Source organism: Zonotrichia albicollis, chromosome 19 (genome assembly GCF_047830755.1).
Source record: "Zonotrichia albicollis isolate bZonAlb1 chromosome 19, bZonAlb1.hap1, whole genome shotgun sequence".
Lineage (NCBI taxonomy): Eukaryota > Metazoa > Chordata > Aves > Passeriformes > Passerellidae > Zonotrichia > Zonotrichia albicollis.
The window spans coordinates 10,363,506-10,388,343 of NC_133837.1; the positions used below are offsets into that span (position 1 = coordinate 10,363,506).

General features: G+C 41.1%; 1 protein-coding gene across 6 annotated transcripts in view; it reads left to right on the forward strand.

Annotated features, from left to right (window-relative positions):
- The first annotated feature begins 432 nt into the window (after positions 1–432).
- Positions 433–24,838, forward strand: part of HELZ (helicase with zinc finger) — a 93,448-nt gene continuing 69,042 nt past the window's right edge. For 4 of the 6 annotated variants that reach the window (XM_074554886.1, XM_074554889.1, XM_074554888.1 and 1 more), the window contains exons 1-4: positions 433–581; positions 18,163–18,390; positions 20,171–20,207; positions 23,539–23,663. In XM_074554886.1, the coding sequence (XP_074410987.1) occupies positions 18,181–18,390; positions 20,171–20,207; positions 23,539–23,663 (372 nt within the window). In that variant the 5' untranslated portion in view covers positions 433–581; positions 18,163–18,180. The remainder of the gene's footprint in view (positions 582–18,162; positions 18,391–20,170; positions 20,208–23,538; positions 23,664–24,838) is intronic. The other 2 variants (XM_074554892.1, XM_074554891.1) reach the window with 2 other exon arrangements.

Here is a 24,838-nt window from a genome sequence, read left to right on the forward strand (position 1 = left end):
AACTTACGCCGCAGAAAAACAATGAAAAAAAGTACTTTTACTTTCCAAGATTTTCTCAGGGGTGGGCTTCGTGTCCGGCTCTGGACGGCCCCCCCGCCTGCCGGTACCGGCCCCGCCAGCATCAGCGACCCTCGGGCTCTGCAGCTGCGCTCCGAGCCCAGGGAAGAGGAGGAGGAAAAAAAAAAAGAGAAAAAATAAAGAAAACACGGAAACCCCCCGAAGTTGCCGCTTCCTAGCGCGGGCGGAGCGGAGGTGGCCCGGGACGCTGTTCCGTGAGGGGACCCCGGGCTGCGCTTCAGCGGCCGCCGGGCTGAGGGGACAGCGGGTCCCGGTCCCCATCCTCATCCCCTATGGCGGACCGCGACCCTGTCCCCACCGCCGTTCCGTCCCGGTCCCCATTGCTGTCCCCGGCCCAATCCCCACGCCGCTGCCGTTCCCATCCCCGCTCTCGTCCCCGTCCCGTCCCGTCCCCTCACACCGCCGCCCTCCGCCTTCCGGGCCGCGGGGAGGGCCGGCCTTTCCCACAATGCTTTGTGGGACGTTGACAAGTGGATCCAAGATGGCGTAGAAAGTAATGACAGGTAAGTCGGGACTTCCCCGACCGCCCCCGCGGGCACCGAGCGCGGCCCGCACCGGCCGCCCGCGGCCCCGCCGCGCCCTCGGGGGACCCGCGGGGCTCCGCGGCCGGCGGGGCGGGCGCTGCGGGGCGCGGGGGCCGCGCGGAGCCGGCGGGAGCGGGCCCTGTGTCCGCGGAGGGCCTGCGGCGGCCGCCGCTCGCGGGGTGTTTACGGGGCGCTCGGCCGGACCCCGGCGCCGCCGCGCTCCCCGGGGCCCGCGGGCGGGCGGAGCGGCCCCGAGCCCGGCCGGGCCCGCGGGAAGGGCCGCAGGGCCGGGGATGCCTCGCACCAGCCGGGGGTGCTCCGGGGGGGATGCAGGGGGGGTGGGAGGCAGCTTTGTTTTTGTACCGGGCGGGGCGGGAGGGGATGGGAGAGACGGCCGGAAAATAACAATGGTGAAATAGAAGTGGAAAAAAAAAATGGGGTAGGTAGGGTTTGTGGAACGATGGAAAAATAAATTGGAAGAATTTAACAGCTGTTGTAAAATTACCCCCTCGGAGCGGTTGAAGGGTGGGCAGATGAGCTTATGTTTTTGTTTTCTGCAGGAGGCTTTGGCAGGGAGAGTGAACTGAAGTTGGGAGGTTTAAGACAGGTCCCAAGAGCAGCTTTTATACCCTGGATCAGCTCTGAAACCGAAAACAGGAGAGTTTCCAGTGCACATTGCAGCACAGCCCTTCCAGCAGCCGCTCACATGTGTATTTTTAGGGCACATCCCCAGGCAGGAGAGGGATCTGTGTTACCCTTCCCGCGGTGGGACGTGTCCTTTTGTTATTTCCAAAAGGAGCGCAGTTGTTTTGGCTTCAGCACTTTGTTAGGCAATTGTTGTTCGATTAGGGTAACACGATTAAACATATCATTGATGGAAATTAAGAAATAACTGCGGGGAAACAGTTGCAGGGCTGCTTCCCAGTTAATGACAAAATGAGTAAGAGTTAACAAGATAATAGGATTTTTTGCATTATCAAAGGTACAGCGAGCTTGAGAGGAAGTTTTAAAATAATACATTTCAATTTTCATTGAAAAAACAAAAGAATTTAGTTATGAGACAGAAAAATACTCTGAAAATGGATATCCCCATTGACAGATTGAGTGTATCACCATGGCTGGTCCTGTTGGGATGGTTTGGGTTGTTGACATTGTCTAATGTTGTTGTTCTTAATAATTAGTGTAATTGAAGCAAGGCAAAGCATAAAATACACCACCTGCCATTCTTTATATAAGAAAAGGCATGTTCCTTTATAAAAAATAAAAAAAATATGCAAGTGATACTTGGCAAGTTTGCATTGTTTTCCAAGACTGATCGGTAGGTCAGGGAGGATTTAAAATAATGTGTGTTAAATTGGGTTGTTTCAGTACTTTTGAACCATGGCAGATTGTGAATGAAAACTCCCTTTTTATTTTATTTAATTTTTTTTTTTAATGGGAAAGCTTTTGTGATGGGGACAGTCTGGGAGTGCTGGGCAGGTCTATAGGGAGGAGCTGATTTTGAACATTCAGTTCAAACTTAGAGGAGGGGAAAGTGAATGAGGGGCCACCACATTCCCTCCTCCTCCTTGGGGTGCAAACCAGGGAATCAGACTTTGGTAGGATTGGCTTTTACAGTGCAGAATTGTAAGTGGCAGAAGCTGAGTTAAGCTTTTTTTTTTGTTGAACTTTAATTAGCAGAGCAGTTTTTCTTTATTGGTAAGTGAAGGAACATTTTATGTGTTATTACTGATAAATTGAGTTCTCTTTGTAATTTGTTCTGAAAGCAGAAATTACTTCTTTATTTTTCCTAGCTGAAATGACATTTCCTTTATCACTCTTCACCTCTGTGATTTTTTTGGACTTATGTACAGTGTGTATTTTCCCTCTTTTAATTCATACAGGCACTGTGCCTTTTTAGGTGAGCCAGATGAATTTTTCTGTGCTAGAGGCTTGTTAAAGTCATGGCTTAAAGACTTGAAAGGTTGTAATTACTGATTTTGTTGGGTTTTTTTGGGTCTATTTTAGGATTTTTTTGTTTGGTTGTTTGAGGGCTTGTTTTTACCTGTTCCCATCAGACTAAAACTTAAAGGGAGATGTAGAAGCAGCATCTTATTCTCTAATTTATCCCAGTTCTGCTTCTTGATGTGCCACGGAGGATCCTTTTCCTTTGTGAAATCTCAGTGGTTTCACAGAAGTTCCTGCTGGGCTTTGGGATCAGTGTGAGTGGATCTGGTTGTAGAGGAAGGGCTGTGGTTTGCAGAGAACTCCTGCTCAAAGCCTGGATTTGTAGAGGAATTCTCATCTCTAAAGATGTAAGTCAGAGTGCTGGGAAGCTTCAAGAGGGGACATTCCCAGCTGGGTAAGGTACAGGTCTGGTGCTTGAGAGATGTGGAGAGCCTGATGCAAATCACTTCACCTGTTGGTGCTTTTTGTGCTTCTTTTGGAGAAGTTTAAAGTAGGGATGGTGAATCTCACTGATTGTGAGGAGTCCTGATGCCTGTGGATGAAAGAGCCCATGCAGGAGCTGGGCAATAATATTAATGATGTTTTCCAGCTCTGTTAATTTAATAGTCTGATGAAATATTTTCTCCATTGTTTGCAATTTTTTAAGAATAAAATCCCCTTTGCATTTATAGCTGGATAGTCTTTCTGAATTTCAGGGTATTGGTTTGTTTCTCTTTTTATTTGTTATTTACTACCATCTTATATTTGCTACTGAGCATTATTCTTGGTGTTTTCATTTTAGTAGTGGCAGAAGCAATTGCTGGAGCAGTTCAGGTTATTAAAGCCCTTGAATCTCTCACCTCAGTGGCATCCCCTCCTGAGGTCAGTGGGACCTCACAGGTCTGGCAGCAGCAGTGAAATCTAAATTAACAAAGTTTTGGAATTTGTTTAAATGCATCCCCTGTGTAGAGCCTGAGTAGCTGGGGAAGGTCATGGGAGCTGGAGCAGGAGAAGGAAGGAAGGAGGGATGGATGATGGATGGATGGAGGGATGGATGATGGATGGATGGATGGATGGAAGATGGATGGAGGGAGGGATGGAGGGAGGGATGGATGGAGGGAGGGATGGATGATGGATGGATGGATGATGGAGGGATGGAGGGAGGGATGGATGATGGATGGATGGATGGATGGATGATGGAGGGATTGATGGAGGGATGGATGGATGGATGGAGGGATGGAGGGATGGAGGGATGGAGGGATGGATGAGAGATGGATGGATGATGGATGATGGATGGATGGAGGGATGGATGATGGATGGAGGGAGGGATGGATGGATGGAGAGATGGAGGGAGGGATGGATGGAGGGAGAGATGGAGGGATGGATGGATGGAGGGATGGAGGGATGGATGAGAGATGGATGGATGATGGATGATGGATGGATGGAGGGATGGATGATGGATGGATGGAGGGAGGGATGGTGTGCACTGCTCCAGCTCAGGGAGAGAGTGTTGGACAGCTGGAATTCCCCTGCCTGGGGCATCAGCAGGCCAAGAATCCTGTTGGGAATTTGAGAGTCCCAACAGCCTCAGCCCTGTCCTGGCGTTCCTCCTGGCACTGCTGGAGCTTTCTTCCTGGAAGGAAGCAGATCCCCAGTGTTCCTGTCTGTGCAGCGCTGCCAGTGCTCATCATTCCAGGGAAAATTCCAGATTTTGTAATCCCAGCCCTCCCTCCTGCTCGTGTTTCAGCTGTTGAATCCTTTCTCACATCTTTTGCTGAGATGCTGTGGCAAAATCTCCTTTTCAGTATGTATTTTCCCCCCATAAATGGAAGGATTGTGAGTTAGATTTTCAGAACAAACAAGACCTTCCTTTTTCATTCTTGTTTGTCTTGCTATCTCTGTGGCCTTTGGCAGCTAGGCAGCATTTGTGTTTATATGTATCAATGACATATATTTAGGGACATGGTACTTAATGTGTTGGATTTCTTCCTCCCCTTAGTGCAAACTTCTGTGGTTGCCATTCTTTTTCAACAAGGAAGAGAGATTGCTGTAAAATAGACTGGTTTTTCCAAAGTTTCCATCAGCATTGGTATGGAATTAAAAAGAAATCTGAAGGAATGTTTGATCTTCTTTTGGTCTTCTAGAGATACTGACTGGGAAAATAAACATTTGTTGTCTCCAGATGTTTTGGGGTGGGAGAAAATAACTGAACTTCATAGACAGGGAGATTTGGAGTCTGCAGGGTCAGAGCTGCTCCCCAGGAGCAGGCCCAGCTTTGGGGGATTTCATGGTGGTGACACTGATATGTGACTCAGGTTCCTTATTCCAGTCTTGCTTACTGAGCTTTTCTCTTCACACCAATGTTTACAACAGAAGCAATCCCTCATGTCTGAGAAACACAGAAAAGTGAATTTTATTGTAGGAAAAGAAGGGATTGGGAATTGAAGCAGGGAGATTGTAACTACCCATGGGTGAGAATTTGTTTTTCTGTTGCATTTCTATTGCACTGCCAGTTGAAGTTAAAGGATACTTAATGGGGCTATAACGTCATACCCAAATATTCCTCCTTAATTTTGTATGCAAATTCATTGTTGTAAATTAGAAATGGACTGGTTATTTATCCAGTCTTTTCTCAGAGTCCTCCATAATACCAGATTACAGCCTTATTACAGGAAATCCAGATAAGAAATGATAGATTTCAATCTTTTCCTCCTTAAATGTAATTTTTCTATACTGAGAGATTCCATTTTGGTACTATAAAGTTTGAATGGTGACTGTGGCCCCATCCTATTTCCAAATGAGTACAAACTATCAGATTTTCTGAGTGGGATGGAGTCTTTGTCAGATGTTAGAAGGCTTGAACCTTAGCAGGAAGGTTATTTTTGAATTAATAGCACTGAACTGCACAGGCTTTCCAAGAGGCAGGGGATACACAGTGCTGCTGAGCTGGGAGCAAGAAGTTTTGTAGGTGATGTTATGTGGAGATGTGACTGGGAGCTGTTTTACCATTTCTTGCTGTTAGACCTGGGAAATATCCCTTGCATGAAGAATGATGTGTCTGAGGTGAACTTTTTGAATCTTTGGCTTATGTGTGGTTTGGGGAAATAAGTTTTGTGCTCCTATTTGTAAGCAGTAGCAAGGCTAGTGATTCTTGGAGCTGTGATGCTGAAATATTGGAAGAAAAAGAACAGTAGGTTTGTGTTTGGTATGAAATTTTGAATGTTGCAGCGGCAGGAAGTGAAGGATAGAAATGTGAGCACTGTGTGGACTCTCTGAGCTGGTTTTATGGTAGTTAGGGTAAGTGTTACTTAGAAATGATCTTTCAGTCTGTGAATTTCATGGTCTGGGTTTTTTCCCCCCCATAGTTATATATAGCAAAAATACTGTATTCATCAAAACACTAAAAATTATGGTGCTTAAATATGCTTAAAAGGTCTTTCATAGCCCCTCAGACCCCACTGGCAAGAGGGAAACCTGTAACATGAGCTGTTTTTGAGATTCTTGGTTGTTAGTAATGTGGCACGAGTGTTTAATTTGCTGGAAAATGTTTAGTGGTTCAGCAAACCAAGAAGGTAACAAATCTTTGTGGCCATCATAAATGGAGAATGCCACAAATGAAAAGTGCAGTGGTTTTGGCACCACCTAAAATTAACACTTCTTCCCTGTGTTTCTTTTCACTTAATGGAAGATAGTCTATTTTTTTTTAAGTGAAAATCTCATTTTCTCCTGGGGTAATTTTGGGAGGACAGGGATGGGCAGTTGGCCTCTGTTCCCAGATAATGTTCCTTCATGGGTCTCAACAGGCTGGGATTCCCAAATAGTGTTGGACAGCCACAATAGCTGCCTTGCATCTCCTCCTCTTCTATCTTGGATTTCTCTCATTATCTACACAGGGAGGTCATTAAGGGGGATGTTTTTTGCATACTTGGGAATCTGTGCTAAGGCAGCGCTGTGGGTCTTTTATTCCAGTGGTGTTTTTGATTATGGTTGTTTGTGTGAATGGTTTTGAGGTAACTGTGCTCTGGCCCTATCTTGAGACACTCACACGTTTGGAATGGTGCAGGACATTTGTTTTGTCGTTTGAACTGACTGATATTCCTTGGCTGTAGCTTTGTTTATGTTTGTTTGGCTGGGCTAGACAGCGCTCCTCTGCTTCCCAAGTTTTGTCAGGATTGTGCCTAAACCACAGCAGGATCATTCCTGCTGATGCAGTTCTTTAAGTGGGGTTTCAGATACGTGACTGAATCACTAATGTTCGTTTCAGAAGGAATGAGGAGGGAGAGTTCTGTTGGGAAATGTGTTCTGGATGCACGGCCTGGTGTTGATTGTAGGGTTTGCTGTGAGGGGAGAGCTTGGGAATCCATATTCGAGTCTTGAAAGGGTCTAAAAATGGAACCTGTTGGGGCTGCCATGGTCAGGCATTTGAGGAGAGGAAACAGGGATGTTGTAAAAGCATTATCCATATGCAAAAAGGTTAATGTCATTAAAATACAGAGTTACAAGACAACTCCCCAAACTAGGCTTAGCTATATTATGCCAACCTATTTGAAGCATGGTCATGTAAAAATAAATTTCAGGGGTTATTTACAACAAGGATAGCAGTTTTTAGAGGTGGAGCGTTGGTTATTGCTTTGAACTTTCAAAACTGTGCACAAAAATACCATGTACAGTTACATAATAGGCATGGTTTGGGGAAAGATGTGTTTGGAGGATCTGTGGGTGGCATGATTGTGTTATTAAATCTGTTACGGTAGGACCCTTTTGTGCTAAGCCCTGGAAATGCCTAACAAAAACCTCAGTCACAGTATTATTCACTACTATAATAAATTAAAGTTCATTATAGAGCTGCAGTGAAGGCTGAGGTATATTGAAAGAAATTTTTCCTGTTTTGTGCCACAGTGTTCTGGCTGATTCTGGCTCAGTTTGTGACCTGTGCAATGTACCTGATATTCAGCATGAAGATTTTTTGCAATCTTTTTGCCTTTTGAATGGATTGAAAGAGTAATTCAGATTTTGCATCTCAATCAGCAAATAAACTTGGGGCTTTTATTTTTTCCCAATTTTTCCAGCTGTAAAACTGTGATAGATACCTGTAGCATCTGCACTAGCCCTGGGGTTCAAAGCTGTATTTTCAGCTAGATTTGCTCCCTTTCAGCAGAGTGTTGCCTTGCAGTGTCAGGTCAGGGGTGGAGAAGGTTCTTGTGTGAAAGTGAAAGTTTGACATTTGAGGGGAGACTGTTTCAGCATTGCTACAATATCCTGTTAAAAAGAGAAAATGTGGATTGAACCACTGAGCTTTGGAGCTGCTGGGCGTGGGAAGAGTTTGCATGGGGTTTTTGAAATGGGAATGTGCTGTGATAAATAATTTCCTAGTTTAAAAACACTTTTATTTCTGAAATCCAAATACAGCTGTATTAGATGAAGCTGTGAATTGAACATGAGACTGAGAGTTAGGAACTGCTAATTTTGATTCTGTCTCTGATTAAATTGGTAAATTTGGCAAATGAACTATGGTCAAGTGCTCTCTGCAGACGGTGCTGCGTGAGTGACAGGTTCAATGAGCACTGGAGAACTTTGTGATGTGATTTTGCATTTAAACTTCTGAAATATATTTGTAAATCTGGTGATGTGTTCTGTGTTGAAATGATGCTTGGGAATCTTCTATGAGTCCCCTTTGCATTCCTTGGGAACACAGTTTGGCACTTGCGTGGCATTTTGGAAATGAGGTGACACACGTTTAGTCACACGGACACAGATGTGACTGTACCATAGAGCAGCCATTCCTCAGAGGGGACTTCTGGCACTACCCTGTGACTCACTGGAGAGTAATATCAGCAATTGCAGGACTGGGTAAGTCCTTAAGATGAGTAGTGGTCATTTTTTGGTGAAAAATATTACTAAACCCTAGTGCAGAGACAGGAACGAGGCCATGTTCTGTTACTCAAGTGCTGAGAAGAGAGGTTCTGACACAATCAAGGATAGTTTGGAAAACTGTGGATGATGATGTTTAAACCAGCTTTTAGAATGTGGATATTCTTCTGTAAATTTGAGTTTGAGTCTTGCAGGTTGGTGCTGCTCCATGGAGAGCTGGCTGCTTGTGCAGTGCTGCTTCTTCCCTTTGTTTTTCTCCAGCAAATTTCATTAAGAGAAGCAAAGATTAAATTACTTTTCTAATGCATTTTTTTAAAGTAAGTAATTGGTGATGTTGTTATGGGGATAAAATGGTAACCATGGGACAATATTTCAATTAAAATGTCCTCATCTTGGGTAAGTGTGAGAAACTCTATTCTCAAAAAGCAGTGTGAACCTAGAGGTATATGGAGTACAAATTCCTGTTGTTAACCAGTTATTAGGAAAGATTGTTTACGTAAAGATTTTCTATGAAGGAGCCAAAAACTTTAGGTGGGGCAGAAGCACCACCTGTTATTATGTTACCTGGTGCTTACTGTGACATACTCCTCATTTCACTTGGTTATTGTTTGCCAGATTTTAATTATTTGGGTTGAAATTTCCCATGGTAGGTGTCTTTCATAATCTGGCTTTTTGGGTGCTGTTGAGGAGAGAAAAGTTCTGCCAACATAATTCCACCTTTTCTAGAAATTGGGCAAAATATTTTCTTGCGTTCATGCTAAATTAGAAAAGAAATAATCTATTGACCTGTAGTGCTGCTTTGTGCAAAGTTGAGATGTGTTATTGTATAATGTTTCTGCCAAGGATGCTCTTGTGATCAGCCTTGTGAAAATCTTCTCAGTGCTGGTCAAATCAGCATTAAGTGCAAATGTAAAAGATAATCCCAGCAGTGAATATGCTTCAGCCTCAGCTAAACAGGATTTCTGTGTAATTTGAAGGCTGGATGTCCTGCATTCCTCCCTGGTGTGATTTTGGATAAAAAATGAGAGTGCAGAAAATTCCCTTTCTGTTCTCCTGATACCAAGTTCCTCTTTCTCCCAGCTCTGCCTTTCTCCAGCACAGAGGAAGCAGCGACTGGATTTAAACAGAAACTGGAAAATGCAGATTTTTGCAAAATTACATACAATAAATGTAGAGATGGGGGTGGTTGAATGAGGAGAAGGAGATTGAGAAATATTAGTATTCGAAAGAAATAGAAGGGAGGCTGTGCAGTGAGGGTACATATGATTTATTTTATAATTATAATACATTGTTTGTTGGAATACAGTTTTGCTATCTGCATGAATTAGAAAGTGTTTCTGAAACGGAGTAGGGAATAGCAAAAAAGGAGAAGGCAAATCCCGGTTAATCCCCATCTTTGCTAAACTTCATTTTCTGTATTTCTGGTGAACTTTCCCATGTTGTGATGTAGAGAAGTGTTGGATACTCCTAAGTCACTCTGCAGACATGAGGTGCTCTGTGTTGGTCATGTGAAAGGGGTGTACAGTACAGGCAGAGCAGAATGGGGAGAAATCACTTCTAGATCTCTTCATGTGAATATAAGGGGTTTATAGAAACTTTTGCCTTGTGTGTTCTTATCTTAATTCTCTGTAAAATGGGAATATTGTCAGAACGATAAAGATACTTTCTTAATTCTTGTAAAGTGGTCAGTCATAGTGTTGTAGGCATTATCAAAAAGTTAATGACAACATTCAAATGCTGTGTTTTGGATAGCAATTGAGCAGCATGCAGTAAATAAGGCCTAGGAGCAGTGCTGAGGTGCTTCACTGGATGTCCACGAGGCAGCAGCCTCTGCTGTGCCCACTCTTGGCCAGTGTGCTGTGTGACCAACACAGTCACAGGCAGTCTCACAATAGGGCAGGCACACAGAAGGCCAGCAGGAGCTTGTACAGATGCTCTTGTCCTCACACAACCTCAGAGTATCCAACTTTGCAGCCCAGTGTTTGTTGTGTGCAGTTAATGAATGCAGTACGTGTGTGTGTGTTTGCTTTGTTTAACGGGAGCCTTTCTCTGTTGGCTGTGAGTGGCTCTCACACAGCACCAGCACAGGTCACATCCACGCTGTGCTTTGCCTGGCCAGGCATTCTGCTTGGTTTCATCAGGACAGGTGATGCTTTCAGGCAGCTGGGTGAAAAAGGATCTTTTGAAAGGCAGGATGGGGAGGTATTTGGGATGTGCTGGATGATGGGGTGGTTGCAAGTGCTGAGGCCATGAGTTATTTCCAGATTTTGAGCCGTGTCTGAGTGTTGCTGCTGCTGGCTGTACAGATTGTCCTTCTGCTGCTATTTCCAAAATAAAAATAAAAGAGATTAGTTAAGTGTTAATAATCACTTAGTAGTCTGTACAGAAGTCATAACTGACGTGCAAAAAAATGTAACTAGTTAGTATCTGTGATGTATGTAAAGTGGTTTCAAGCCTGCAGAGGATCCAGCTGCAGAAGGCATTTGCTCTTAAATCTCAATTGCCTGTGTCATTATGTGAATGATAAACCACCCACAGGCTCCTGTTCCTTTCCCAGGAAATGTGGCTGTGTTTTTTCTATACTTTAGATTTACAGGATCAAACTCAAAGCTTCATTTACGTGGCCAGAGATCATTTGCCCTCCTCATTTATGGTGCTGTCTGATTTTTCAGTGTGGAAGGATAATCTGAGCATTTAATGGCTGAGGGCATCATGAGCCTCTCCTTTGCCCATTTTCCCTTCCCCAAACAGGCAGATCATGTTCCTCAGAGGCCTTGGAGCAGGATTCCTGCTGCTGTTCTGCTATGGAATAAAACCTTGAGATGTGCTTGCCTCATTCTGTATGCTCCATTTCAGATTTAACATCATTTTTGGAATTGAAAGTAGGGTCATTTTGCCTGGAGTTGTACAACATTAGCCAAAGTAATTCAGTTACTTCAGAAAACTGATTAGATTGTCCTCTCTCAAGGGTGGAGGCTTTTCTATTTGTTCTGTAAGGTGTGCAGTGCATTTCTGAGAACTCCTTAACTGCTATTACAGACTTCAGCCATAATGGCAATAAATGAGTGCATGACATCTCTGCTGTTATATTTTTCTTAAAAAAAAAAAAGGCCAAAAGCACCTTTCATATAATTCTTTCTTTTACACCCTGTGTGTGAAAGATGCACCATCCTTTTCATCTCTGTACTGTCATTATCTACTCAAATTTTATTAAATGAGTTTTTTAGACTGAGATATTTATGATGTGTATGTCATGGCAGTAGGAAAGTGCATTTTTTTTCCTGTATGTCTCCATAAGTCATTTCTGTGTTTTGTGCAGCTCTATTTTATTCCATCCTGGACGCTTGAATAAAGGGACTTTGGATTTTTATTTTATTTTTTGTCTCAAGGCAAAGATTGGGTTATTTTACCACAGCGGGTAAGGAGAATAAATGGATATTTAATTTTATTTTACTGATCTAAAGTTATTTTAGTGGTATTTGGTAATAATACAAAACAAATTGACATGCAGGGATGCAGGCATGCCTTGAGATGGGATCACAAGAGATGCCAGAGCAACTCTCTAATATGATTCAACAGTAGAGAGATTGCTATTCCCTGTTTTAGTGTGTGGACTGAGAAATGCAGTTTGTTTGCAGAGTTTTGAAATTTTAGTTGAATTCCAGTGTCCCATGATTTCTAACTGCATGTTTACAGTAGCTAACTTTTTAATTGTGTCAAATTCAGTATATTAATTCACATTAAACCCCAGGTGTTTCCATATCTGTATAAAATAAAGTATCTTGTCATTTTTTTCTGGATAATTTTGAGTGAGAGGGAAACTTAATCACAGAGATTGTAGCAATACCAACATTGGGACTTCCCAAACATTACTTGAATATATTATGGAAATAACAAATTTTTGATGTGTGAATTACTTACATCTCAGTTTACCAATAACAACTTTGAGAAAGGGATGGGATGTGCTCTGCTTGGGTCTGCAGTCTAAAAAGTTTGGGAACTCTGCTTAAACTCTCCAGTATGGATAGTGGAGCAGTTAAACTGATGAATGCAGCCTATGGCACTGACTGTTAAGGGCAAGAAAAATAAATAAGACTTTTCTTTCAGTGGTGAGTGACAGTTTACCACAGCTCTTGATGGTAAATGGCAGCACGTGGCAGTAATTGATGGGGGAGCTGATGTCTTGGTATCAATAAGAGGCTGAGTTATAACTTAACCTTTCCCTGCTCTGTTATCTGTCTTGTTACACATTTTTCATGAAAACTGCAGCATCTTCAAGACCCTTCAGACTTCTGGGAAATTCAGTTCCAATTGACTCGAAGCTCAGAAGTTACTGAGGAAGAACAGAGCAACCAGCCTCGTAAATAAATCTAAAGGTCTCTTCTTGCTCGTAAAAGGAATTGCTGGGAAGTTCTGATAAACCAGCTGTCTCTTCTTGAGTATTGCCTGAATTTATTACATGTTTAAAACTTCTCTCCAGTTTGGTGGCCAGCTTTTCCAGTCTGTGAGATGGGCTGAACCATCCCAAAGGACTGGGAAACAGAGTGCTTGCATTTGTGTGGATGAGTGGAGTTCTGCCGGTTTTCGGCTGTTTGGATGGCCTGGAAAGGCCCGGGGTGGCCTTGGGGCAGCCCGCGTATCAAAGGACGAGAAGAGGCTTCAGTTCTTTTCTCGGTCTCGGTGTTTATTAATTGTTTATCTAAAAGATTTTCTTTCGGCCCGACAGAGCTCTGCTCAGCAGCCAGCCATGAGCACACTCCCCTCCCTCAGGGCGGTCACCTATCTTTATACCCAAAGTTACGTGTACAATATTTATCATTTTTCCCCAATACCTTTCACCCTTATTGCCCGGTGCACTTTTAGTAATGACCAATCCCAAAGTGCCACCATCACTACAGAAGATGGAGGAGAAGAAGAAGAAGAAGAAGGACAGGACACGCCCCAATTCCTCCATCTTACTTCTCTAAACGCCCCTGTACAGAAATCCTAAACCCTGTGTTTCCCTCTCTAATTAACCAATCCCTTCACCATTCACCCGGTGAAACCCTCCTATCCTCATACAGGTGTCGTCTCCTGTGTAGGATCAAAGTCCAGCCACCAGACACTTCTGGAACATTCCAGGACTCCCGAGCCCCCCAAGGGTGCTCTCGGTGACACCTCAGTCCTGAGGTGCTGAGATCCCACAGAGTTCCTGCCCTGCTCGCCTGCGCCAGCCTGACCGCAATAGGCAGGGGAAGGGCAAATCCATCTCCTGCCTTCCCTTCCCGCAGGACAGAGGGCTGCTGGCAGGAGGACACGGCTGAATGGCCTTGGCAAGGAGTGTTTTGTGCTTATTTCCCTCAGCAGAACTGTTGGAAGGGCTCTGGATTGTAATGGGAGGCAGATGGAGAGGCTCTTCCCCTGCACGTTCCCCATGGCAATGGGGCTCGTTCATTCGCTTCACTCTGCCATTCCCAGGATGTGGCTCTTGAAGTAAATTCAATTGACAGTAAATCCCTACTAGTCTCACTGTAGGACTGCAAGTTGAACATCATTGCTTTAGCATAAATCTTTACAAGAGATGTTAATGTTTAGTTAAAATATGCAAATATTTACTGACTTGTCTACTGTTTGTCAGCTTGGCATGCGAGACCTTGGATCTGATCCTTCTGTCTTGGCAGACATTGGGAATTTTGCCAGTAACATTAATAGGAACAGCATTGTGCCCTCTAATCTGTTTGTTTATGAAGTACAGCGAGAGTTATCTGGCTAGATGCTTTACAGTGAATTGAAAAAGCATCTGTTTGAAATTTTTTTAGGGACTGTCACATGCTTTAACTTATTATTATCTCAGTGTATGGACCCTTTGATTCCATGAAACACATCAGTAAGATGTGGAGCATGGAAGTGCACAGTCATGAGTTAAACTGCCATGAAACACTGGATTTTAGTTCATGATGTTCTCTCCTCCTACATTGATTTTAATTTGAAGTTGGACTCATCAGACTGTGGAGTAGTTCTTCAGAGCCTCCTGTGCACCAAGCAGGCGGAGTGTTTACTTGGGAATAAATGACTGTGGATCACGTTGTTTATCACTCTTCCTCTTCAAGCTGTCCCTTCTGCCTTCCCCAGCCCCCTCTGCAGTTCTGGAGGGGAAACATGCAGCTTTATTTGGAGTTTGGATTTTAGTTCCTCACTTCATGTTTTTTTATCCCCTTTGGCAAGAAGGTGTGATACTCATTAGGAATATTGAGCCTGAAAGTCATTAGTTGTAGGGGGAAGAAAAAGAATTGCCATGGTTAGTTGTAAAAGCCACCAAGGTTTAAGTTACACCAGTTGGAATGAATCAGGTCTTTGAAATAATATTTTGTGGAAGATAAGCTGAGTACAGAATCACAGAATTTCTAGGTTGGAAGAGACCTTGAAGATCATCGAGTACAAATTGGCTTTCAATGAAATGCAAGTTCAGTAAGTTCTCTTCTACTTAAGGGCAGGAGGTTTTTTTGAGGTACAAAGCATGATGCCAGATTATATATTTATATATAGAATTTCTTAGGTATGTCCACCTGTTTTAGATATGCAACTTTAGATAGTGGGAATATGACTCTTTACTGGTTCTTCGAGATTTTGAAGATGTATTAAACTTCACTAGAGAATAAATTAGTTCTCAGAATTGAATTTAGAAGTCTTTTGACATGTGGTTTTTAAGGTCTTTGAGAAAATGAATAATTCTGATGTTTGTTCTGTTACATGTTAGTATTTTAATTTCAGTTTTGCAGACAGAAGTGAAGCTCATAAGTAATTTGCTCAGTTTTGCAAAGAGAGTTGGGAGTATAACACAGACCTTGTGTCACTTCAGCTTTCAGTTCCAATTTTAATAAATCCTTTTAGAAATTCCAATTTTATGCCTGAAATCTTGAAAATAAAGATCTGTAGAACTGAAAATAAATTTCTTTTAAGAAAATAAATTTCTTTTAACAAGTGCCTTCGCTCCTTGGCTGCTAATGATTCTATGAATGCTTTAAGGTTGGAAAAGGCCTCAAATGTTGAGTCCAGCCTTGACCAAATGCCACTGTGCCAGCTAAACTGTATTGTGAAGTGCAGTTGTATTTTGAGCACTTCCAGGGGTGGGGACTCCATCGCTTCCCTGGGCTGCCCATTCCAGTGCTGAACCTCTCTTCCAACCTAAACCTGCTCTGAGTGCTTTTAAATGGACATTAGTCAGGTACTTCAGCAGAGCAGATTTTAGGAAATGATGGTTGTAATTCATGCTCACAAGTCTCAGTGGCTGATTTAGGGTACCAAAACTAGAAAAAAAGGTTTCTGAAGTCAGCAGGAAAAGTCAGGTGTGTCCTGGAGCAGTGTAGAGCACTTGGGGTGGAGTCTGAAGTAGATGGCACAATTGCATAATAAATGTGCATGTTTGAGTCTGCTTGTATGGCTATAGATGGGCTTGAAATGAAATCTGAGAGCTTGAGTGCATCATTTTCCATATGTTGTCCACATACTGGTTTTGTTTGTTATAATTTGATTTTTTTTCCAAACAGCTTACACTGCAGGGCTCCTTATTTATCATTGTGTCCCATGCACTGTGATTTTGGTGGATTTTTCACACTGAAATATCACTGGTGTGACTCAGTTATCCAGCTTGGTCCTTACTGCTCATGTTTCCACTTAATTCACAAGATTTAGCTCAGTTTAGCTTCAGTTATATCCTCTGAAGTGCTCTGGAGTCTTCAAATTGACCAGAGAAATTGCGTGGGCACTGCTTGGTGTGTAAAATCCAGCTGCTCAAACAGCTGAGTTCTGTATTTCTCCAGCCAGTCAGCACAAGGCAATGATAAGGAACACCTTTAACACCTTTGTGTTTTTCATGGTGCCATGGTGGAGGAGAAGGGTTTCAAATCTGTCAGCTGTGCTGGCCAGGTCACTCAGGATGGGATCTGTGTTTAATCAGCTCTTTGGGAATAAACACACAGAAGCTCTGCTCAGCCTTTTGGTCAAAGGAATTTTGGTTATATGTCAGCCAGGAAGTGAGGAAATCAAAAGTACAGCAGAGTTCATGGAGTCCTCTATTTTCAGTCCCTTAGGAGGAAAACAGAATGTACATGAGAAAAACATCAATTAACTGTTGTGTCACTGTGGAAGCAGATCCTGGATTTGTGAAATACACAGTGGCCTAAAATGGTAGTGAAGTGGAAACCAGTGCAATTTTTAGTTGTATCTAGAAAAGATCTTTGCATACACAGCTTCAGAATACCTAATATTTATGTAATTGAAAATCTGTGCTAAGTGATCCAGCTGAATCTTTAATAGAATTACCTCATGAATGAATTTACTCATATGTATGGAAATGCAAAACCTACTTGCCTGTTCCTATTGTTTGAAAGTGCAGACTTATTTTTAGCAGAAAAAGAAATATCTGGATGAATGAGGTAATATTTTGTAAGGCTGTTATTAAGGAAGAGGCACACGTCACAGATTTGTACCAGCATAACTGCAAAATTCATGCTTGCATTCCTTCATTTTAGGGAAGATTTTTTATTTGTTGTAAATGAGAAATTTTTATATTAGTGTTTTGAAAGGGAAGCTGGTTTAAGTCTTGAAAAATCAATATTCTTGTATGTAATTATTTTGATAGTGAATGGAAATTTAAGAATAGAAGAGAACAAATAGAACACTGTTGTACAATATATGAATAGAGTTGTTTACATTTCTTCTGAATGTTGGCTTAGGCATGTGCTAATGGGAAAAGTGGGATAATGGATTATTTTTCATAAGAGGAAAATGCATTTGTTTGACTAAATTCTTGAAGTTACTTTACCTTTGGTTGAAAATTGGAAAATACTAAGTATAAAGAAAGCTTTTAGCAGTAAATTTTTAAAGTGGACTAAAAGTATTATTTGAGACAATTGTGATAGCTGGTCTCTAATCAGAAATATTGACAATGTGTTGCTTGCTAAAAGCAAAAATCAGAACTCTTAAGATGTTTCCTCTTTCAGTTATCAGAACCCATTTTTGTGAAGTCAGCTTTAATGTGCAGTGTCTCTAGGGATGTGTATCATGTATTTAAATGTGTCAGTATGGTCAGGGGTTACAGAAGTGCTTTGCTTTTCTGCTGGTGGTTTAGATGTGGATAACCATTTTCTTAGTTTGTTGGCAGATAATGTCTGTCTGTGGACAGATTTTTTTTATTTACTTTAAAATTATTTAGGAGGTTCTGCCCAAAGGTGTTGGGGGATTTAGACTTTCCCAGCCATAAATGTAGCCAAACCAGCAGAAGGAAGAGACAGGTTGTTGGTTTGCTGTTGACCCCCTGGTTTTCCTGTCCATCCTTGTTGTGCTTCACCCAGAAAAAACATCTCCTCCTCCCAAGTGTAGGTGAGAAGGTGGTGTGGAGTTCATGGCTGCAGGCTCAGAGACAGCACTTAGGGCATGAGTTGTGTTCCTGCCAAAGCCAAGGTCGTGGTGCCACCGAAGACCCAAAAGCCTCTGCTTAAATCCATGCTGACTTTAAAATTTGAAACCCCTACTGACATTCTTAAAATCAGTCATGGGCTTTAAGTACCTCCTTGAATTAGAATCAGAATTGAGAGCTGGGAGTGATGAGAAAAGCCTGGGAAGAAATCAGCTAGTGAGAAGCTTGGTGTAGGAAATGTGAGTGGCACAGCACGAGGGGGATGTGATGCAGCACCTTGAGACGGGAATGGAAGTTGGTTGGCAAGTTGTCAGTGCCATTCCACAGCTAACCAACGTTTTATCGTCCCCTCTGCCCCCGCTCTAGGATTTCTGTCCCTGAGTCATGGCAGACAGAAGACCAGAGAAGGCATGTGAACAAGCATGTGAATGCCTTAAGCAGCAGGATTATGAAGTGGCAGTGAAGCATTGCACTGAGGCTCTCCTTTCCCTCAGCCAGTACCCCCCAGCTCACCTCCCGGAGCCCTGCCAGGCAGAACTCGACCGCATCAAAATCGAGACTCTTCTGTATAGAATTGCTTCCTTTTTACAACTTGTGAGTGTCACTCTTTATAGTATCTAGTGAACTGGGAAGAAAAGTCAAATATCTGCTATTGTCAAGGTTTAAATACCACTCAGAATTTTTGGCATGTTGCTCTGCCCACAGAATCCCTCTTGCTATAGCATCTGTGAGGTTTCTGTCTTGTAGCTCTCCCTGATCGTTTATTTTTCAGCATTTGATTTCCTACACCTCTTGGTTTGGGTCTCAATCACAGTTTTCTAAAGAAATAAGGAAAAATACTTTAAAAAATTTTAAAAAATATATATATTCCAGGAAAGCAAAATATCTGGGTTAAGGTACATATGCTGAATTACATACCAGATTACCTTATCTTTTAAGAGCATCAAATTAAAGTTTTTGCAAATAAAAACACCAAAAAACAAAGTTAAGAAATGCCAGAATCTAGGTAGCTGGTTGATACCTGCTTTAGCTCCATTTGCATAGGTCTAAAATTAGTCTGTTTATGCTTAATCCCAGCTTCCCAAGGCTAGGCTGGAGCACACCTGGAGAAAGATGTAACTTTCAGACTCTGGCAAAAGGTGAAAATGGCTCTTGTAAAGGTTTGTAAATGCAAAGCAAGAGCCATAACCCTGAATTAAAGGTGACCCCACTGCCAAAGTTGTGTCCTTGCTTTAAAGCATCAGAGCTACAGTTTCTTAAAGGAAAGGACATTTCAGTGCTTAAGAATAAATCTACAACTTGCTTTTTCTTACCTTTCTGAAATGCTATTACAGATTTACAGCAGCCTTGTCCACTCCAAATCTTCATATATTGAGTAGGAGCAGTTTCATCCTAGGTGGAAAAAGTTTGGCCAAGACACAAGACCTTGCTGGGCACCTTTAAGACCAATTTTGCCCATCTGATTTAGGGAGTGTTTTTAAGTACTCTTTAAATAAATAGCTGGATTGGACTATTCAGTGTGCAAAATAAGAATTGGGAAGCCTCTTAAATGAAGAAGTGACTTATGGCTCCTCAGGGGAAGAGATTCACAAATAAGCGAGGTTGGATTTTCTAATAGAAGTTGTGTTATCACAGACTTGACCTCTCAAAATGATTTCTGTAAGCCAATGTGCAGATTGGTGCTTGGATTATTTAATGCATTTCTGACATCACTCTTTGAAAATCCTCTGAGGCACCTATCTGGATGTTCATCATATTATTGCAGTGAGTCTGCAGAGACTTAGGAAAAACACTTGAAATCAAAACCTTCCTAATAAAGACTTGCATTACATAGATACATAAAGTCTTAAAAGAGGAAAACAATCCAAATGTTCCTTCTTGTTTTATTAAACAAAGTAATCTTTAAAATCACTACTGAAAAGATATAAATAATAGAATTTAATAAAGATATAAATAACAGAATAAAATAATCTTAAAATTTAACATTACTGTTTTAGTGCAAGATTACAAACCTAACAGTGTCTTGAAAGTTAAGTTTTATATTTTTCCAAGGTGTTGTGAGCCAACCACAAACATATAACACACACACACCTTTGCCCATTCAGGCTCCTTTTTAAAATGTCCACATGCTGAGAATTTGGGAAAAAGTCAGCATTTTAACTGAGAATTTGAGAAAAAGTCAGAAATTAGTCTTCATTCTAAGAATTAATTATATTATAATTGACATATGACTTATGTTCTTTACATGTTCTACCCAGGAAAAGACAAGGTAATGGTTTCTAAAAAGTTTTTAAAAACTTGTAATTCAAGCATGTAGTTGTTTATGCTAACTGGAATAATGCTATTTTTAAACTTTTCATGTTTTACCTTTCAGAAAAAGTATGGGCAAGCAGATGAAGACTGTAGGCATGGTATGCTTATTTCTTTTTTTATTACATAGTGTTATGAATTGCAGTCAGTTGTCTGAATTTTTAAAACTGATGCCCAGATTTGTTAGTTTGCTAACAGTCGTTTTTTCCCTATTTAAAATTATGTATCTGCTTTATAATACTTTTTCTGCTTTTTTTTTTCCCCTTTCTTTTTCCCTTAAAGAGAGATGTCACTATTTTTCAGCCCTTACTCAAATACATGTTTTTGGCTCAGAGGTGCTATTGGGCTAATAGTTATTTTAGTGCACAAATGTAGGAAGAGTTGATAATGTCAGGATTCTCACAAAGACACAAAGACAGCTGATTGTTCTGCCTTTCTTCCCAGGGACATGGTGGATATTTTGGGTTGCATTTGGGACTTAGTTCAGAGAAAATCAAGATGATGCACATTTGTTAAAGCTTCCAAATGTGCCTATGTCACATTGAAGTCGAGCCTTTCATGTGTCACTGCCTTGCTCAGTTTGGGTATTTTTGAAGGAATTTCAAAAATTCCTAATCCTCTGTTGTTCATTTATAATGCAAATTATTCAAAATTCACTGAGAACTCACTGGGTTTGCAGAGTGTTGAAACAGAGTTTATCAATTAGATTTGGAAAGTAAAGTTGGGTAGATCCCACTTTTTGGTTTTAATTCTTTAACTACTCCTGAATGTTAAAGGAAATTTTTTCAGGTGACAGTTTTGTTGCACAGACTGTGTTCTACTCTTCTGACATTCCTATGCTAGCAATGATAATCTTTAAATTGTTCCTTTCTGGGTTGGTGGGTTTTATATTGTTTTGGGTTTTATATTGTTTTGGGGTTTTTTAATGTGCTTGTCTTCACTGATAGTCAAATCCTGGTTTGGGGACTTTGTGGGGCTCTGCAGGCTGCTTGTGAAGGTCCATCAAAATTGACTAAGAAAAATCAACTTGATTTCTGTAGGTGTAAAATTAAAGTTTAACACCTTTTAAAAAGTCTAATTGTTGCTTAATCAGTATAATTCTTGAAATAGTCTGAAATGTAAAAAAAATTTCTTTTACCTTATTGATGTGTGCTATAAGGGTGTAATATTCTAACTTCAGAGTTGTCTTTCATGATGGCAAATAAAAGTGAGAGACATATGGAAAGCTGAATGATGGTTCAAGGAGGTGGGAGGGAGAATGCTGTTTTTAATGAGCAGTGTTCTCATCAGTGAGCTCTGATGGGTTTGTCATGGGGGGACTTTCATCTGTGGGACTTCTCTTGGTGTGTGTGTCACTTGTCAGCGTCTCAAAGGAACTGCCATGGCAGCTGCTTGTCATCTCTCACTGGACAGGCACAGACGTGGGTGGAACAGCACCATTGATGTCTATCTTCTTTTTTAAAATTAAGTAGAAAAAACAGCCTTTAAATGTATATTAGTTAACAAAGAAATAGCATCCAGATTTATGTTAATTTACTTCATTAATGCCAGCATATTCTGCACATGTTATTTCCCAGATCTAAACCTGAGGACAGTTTTGAACTTACTAATGCCATATTTATATGTGTATATAAAAGTGTTATCTATGTGTTTATATATTAAAAATAAATAAATGTATATATTTATGAATATATTAATGAACGATTTGGTTGTGGTTCTCCATGATGTGTGGTTATCAATTGTAGCCCAGCACCTGACATTCAGAGTATCTGCATTTATGATCTTAGTTTTGGTTTTATGTTTGAATTATTGTTGGAAAGAAACTACCTAACATGGGCTACTTGATACTCACACTCCTTGGTGCTCACAGGTTTTTTATAATGGGCAAAGCTTTATTCAAGCTGCTCTTCTGCCTTTTTACAAGACCTGACATGTTGCACAGCTGTGATGGTTTTATTTGAACCTGAATGATCAGGGTTTTCTGGAATAGCTGGAGTAATACGAGTTCTTTATAGTTCTTTACATGTTCTTCTGTATGCTGCTTGCAGGGTTATAGGGAATGGTGATAACTTAAAATCTGTTAAATTACTCCACAAATCTTTCCCCAGAGAGAGTGCTTAATGTGTTGCAACTTTTTCTGTGGAACTGTATGTTTTAGCAGGGTGATATTATGCAGATAATGATATGAAATATAATAATTGGAGATTTCTATCTTATATATTTATATTTGTGGAATATATTAATTGGAGATTTAATATTTGAGATTAAAATAGCAAGCTGGCAGACATGTTAAAGCTATTTTTGGTGCTTCTGCTTCTGATTTGGGAAGTGAGTTCTATTTTTAGCAATGTGGTCTGTACTACCAGAGTGGTGAATTCAGACCAGGCTTTGAGGCACTTTATGGAAGCAGATTTAGTTACCATTGCAGTTTGCAGAGATGCCTGTTGTTTTTATTTATTTATTGAGTCTTTAGTGCAATTTCTGTTGATGATGTGAATGTCTGTTGAGTGAGGAGTTCTGATTTATTATTCTAAAATGCAATCCTGAAGTTGTGGTGAATGTGAAATTCCTGGTACACTGAGAGGGGCTGTTTGCATCTGCATGAGTAGCAGTATAAACACAGATGTTGATGTTGCTTGCAATAACAGTTATTCTATAATTCCTTCATTTTAAACAACTGTCCAGCCTTCTTTTCAATTCACACCCGTAGCTTGCTAAGCTTTTTAGTCACTCTGGCATTGCATTTTGTGGACAGGTAACTGGTGTGGTGGAGTGTTGTTGCAGCTTGTCTGGAGCACGTCTGTGTGGTGAAATAAATCTGTCCCTGCCGCAGGTTCACAAAGTGTCTGTTTGGCACCGCTGCTGCCGCTCCCGTGCTAGGCAGCCTTCAGAAAGGTTTCTGTTACAGGAGCCTGTAAATTTCTGGGCTCAGACAATCGTTCCTATATGCCACACTTTGCAGCATAAGTGAATAAAAGGCCTTTTAGAGGAGCGGGAATTGCCCATGAGGAGGTTGGCTATTTTTGGAAACGACAGGGCATGTGTTTTGTGAGCATGAATGGATCTTCCTGAGCATGTTTGTGTTACTGAGAGGTTCTTGGTTGCTATTTCTTTTTTACCCTTTCTGTGAGAGGAGGTCCTTTGTGTCTGTGTCAGATATTTGAGTTTACCCTTCCCATATTTAATTTATGTCTATTTTAGCATGTAAACATGACAACCTTTTTTGAGCTCATGTGCAGCATTTATGAGCTGGTGGGAGACAAGCTTCAAGTTAATATTAGACAACAACACAAGATTTTAATTTACACCCATCAAGCCATGGATTTAACCTGAGCTTCAGACTTTGTTTTCTTGTTGAGGATGAAGGAAAACTGTATGTCTGAGTGAAATGGGTGGTGTGCTGAGGGTAACAGTGGCTGATTTGTGTTGCAGTGCTGGGAGAGGGGCTGGCCAAGGGCGATGGATCTCTGCGGGCAGTGCTCTGCTGCATGCATCTCAAAGGGAAGCTGCAAATTGTGTCTAATGTTCTTTCCAAATCACTGATGGGGGAATCACTGGTAAGTGGGTTTGCTGCAATCTACATCATTTAAAGAAACAATTTTGTATTTCCTTCTTGTAAAAAATCTGTTTAATAACAAACGTCCGAACATATGTTTCGCTGGCAGCTTGCAACAAAAATGGTTTGTGTGGAAATGATAAATATATGGGCACACATATATCACCAGGATGCCAGGTTGTTGCATAACCAGTGTTTCAGAGTAGTAGTGATTTTGAAAAGTTTTTTCATTGCTGGCCCTGAATCCTCAGGGAATGTAAAATAAATTTGCATATTTGTGTGATTGACAAGAATAATATAAATCTCAAACTTTTCCTTGCTTATTCTAAATTGTACCTGACCCCATTTTGTATGGACTTCAGGAATTCTGTCCATTAAAGCAGGAAAAAATATTGATTGGACTTTTAAATAACTGGCCCATGATAACTAATAAGACACCATAAAAAGCTTTTTAGGAAAAGAGAAAAAGCTTTACATTTCAAGATGGAGATAAAGGTTTGAGTTCAAAGCTTCTATTTTACCCTTAAACTGTTAAAACTTGTAAAGATGCTTTTAACCCCAGACATGTAAGTAACTTCAGACTTTTATGTGACTATTATATGGGTAAATGAGGGACACATGTAAGCCTCTAAAGAAGTGTCCTTTTAATTTCTGTAGTCTGGATTAAAGAGGCAGTGAGTTCATCAGCATGAACTGCTGGAATTAATACACCCAGAAACCTTAGTCAGACTGAGGGGAATGTGTGACATCAGGAACTTGCAGGAGAGCCTCTTACCTTGAGATTGGATGCTGCTGAACTGAGTCAGGAGGTTGTTTGTCAGAGTTCTGTTTGTCTGTCTGCTCTGTATCCTGAATTCCCTTCCCCCCAGCCATTGGCTATTTTTACATAAAGGGTTTTTTTTTTCTTTGTTTAGCTGTTTTCTCATGAAAAAAACGTTTCATTGAAAAATTCCTGGTGAGGTTGAAGGAAACTTGCCTTCAGGAAAAATGAGTAAAATAGTCTTATTGCAGGGAATGTGGAGTGCCCTTGTTTTGAGCTGTTGTTGTGCAAATAAAGGTACCTTTGTTTGGAGTTCCTGAGTGTCATCCCAAAGCCGGGTTTGAGAGGTTTTTACAAGCTTTAGGTTGTTAGACACAGTTGTTTTCAGTAGGAATATTAAAATCAGCAGCTGATTT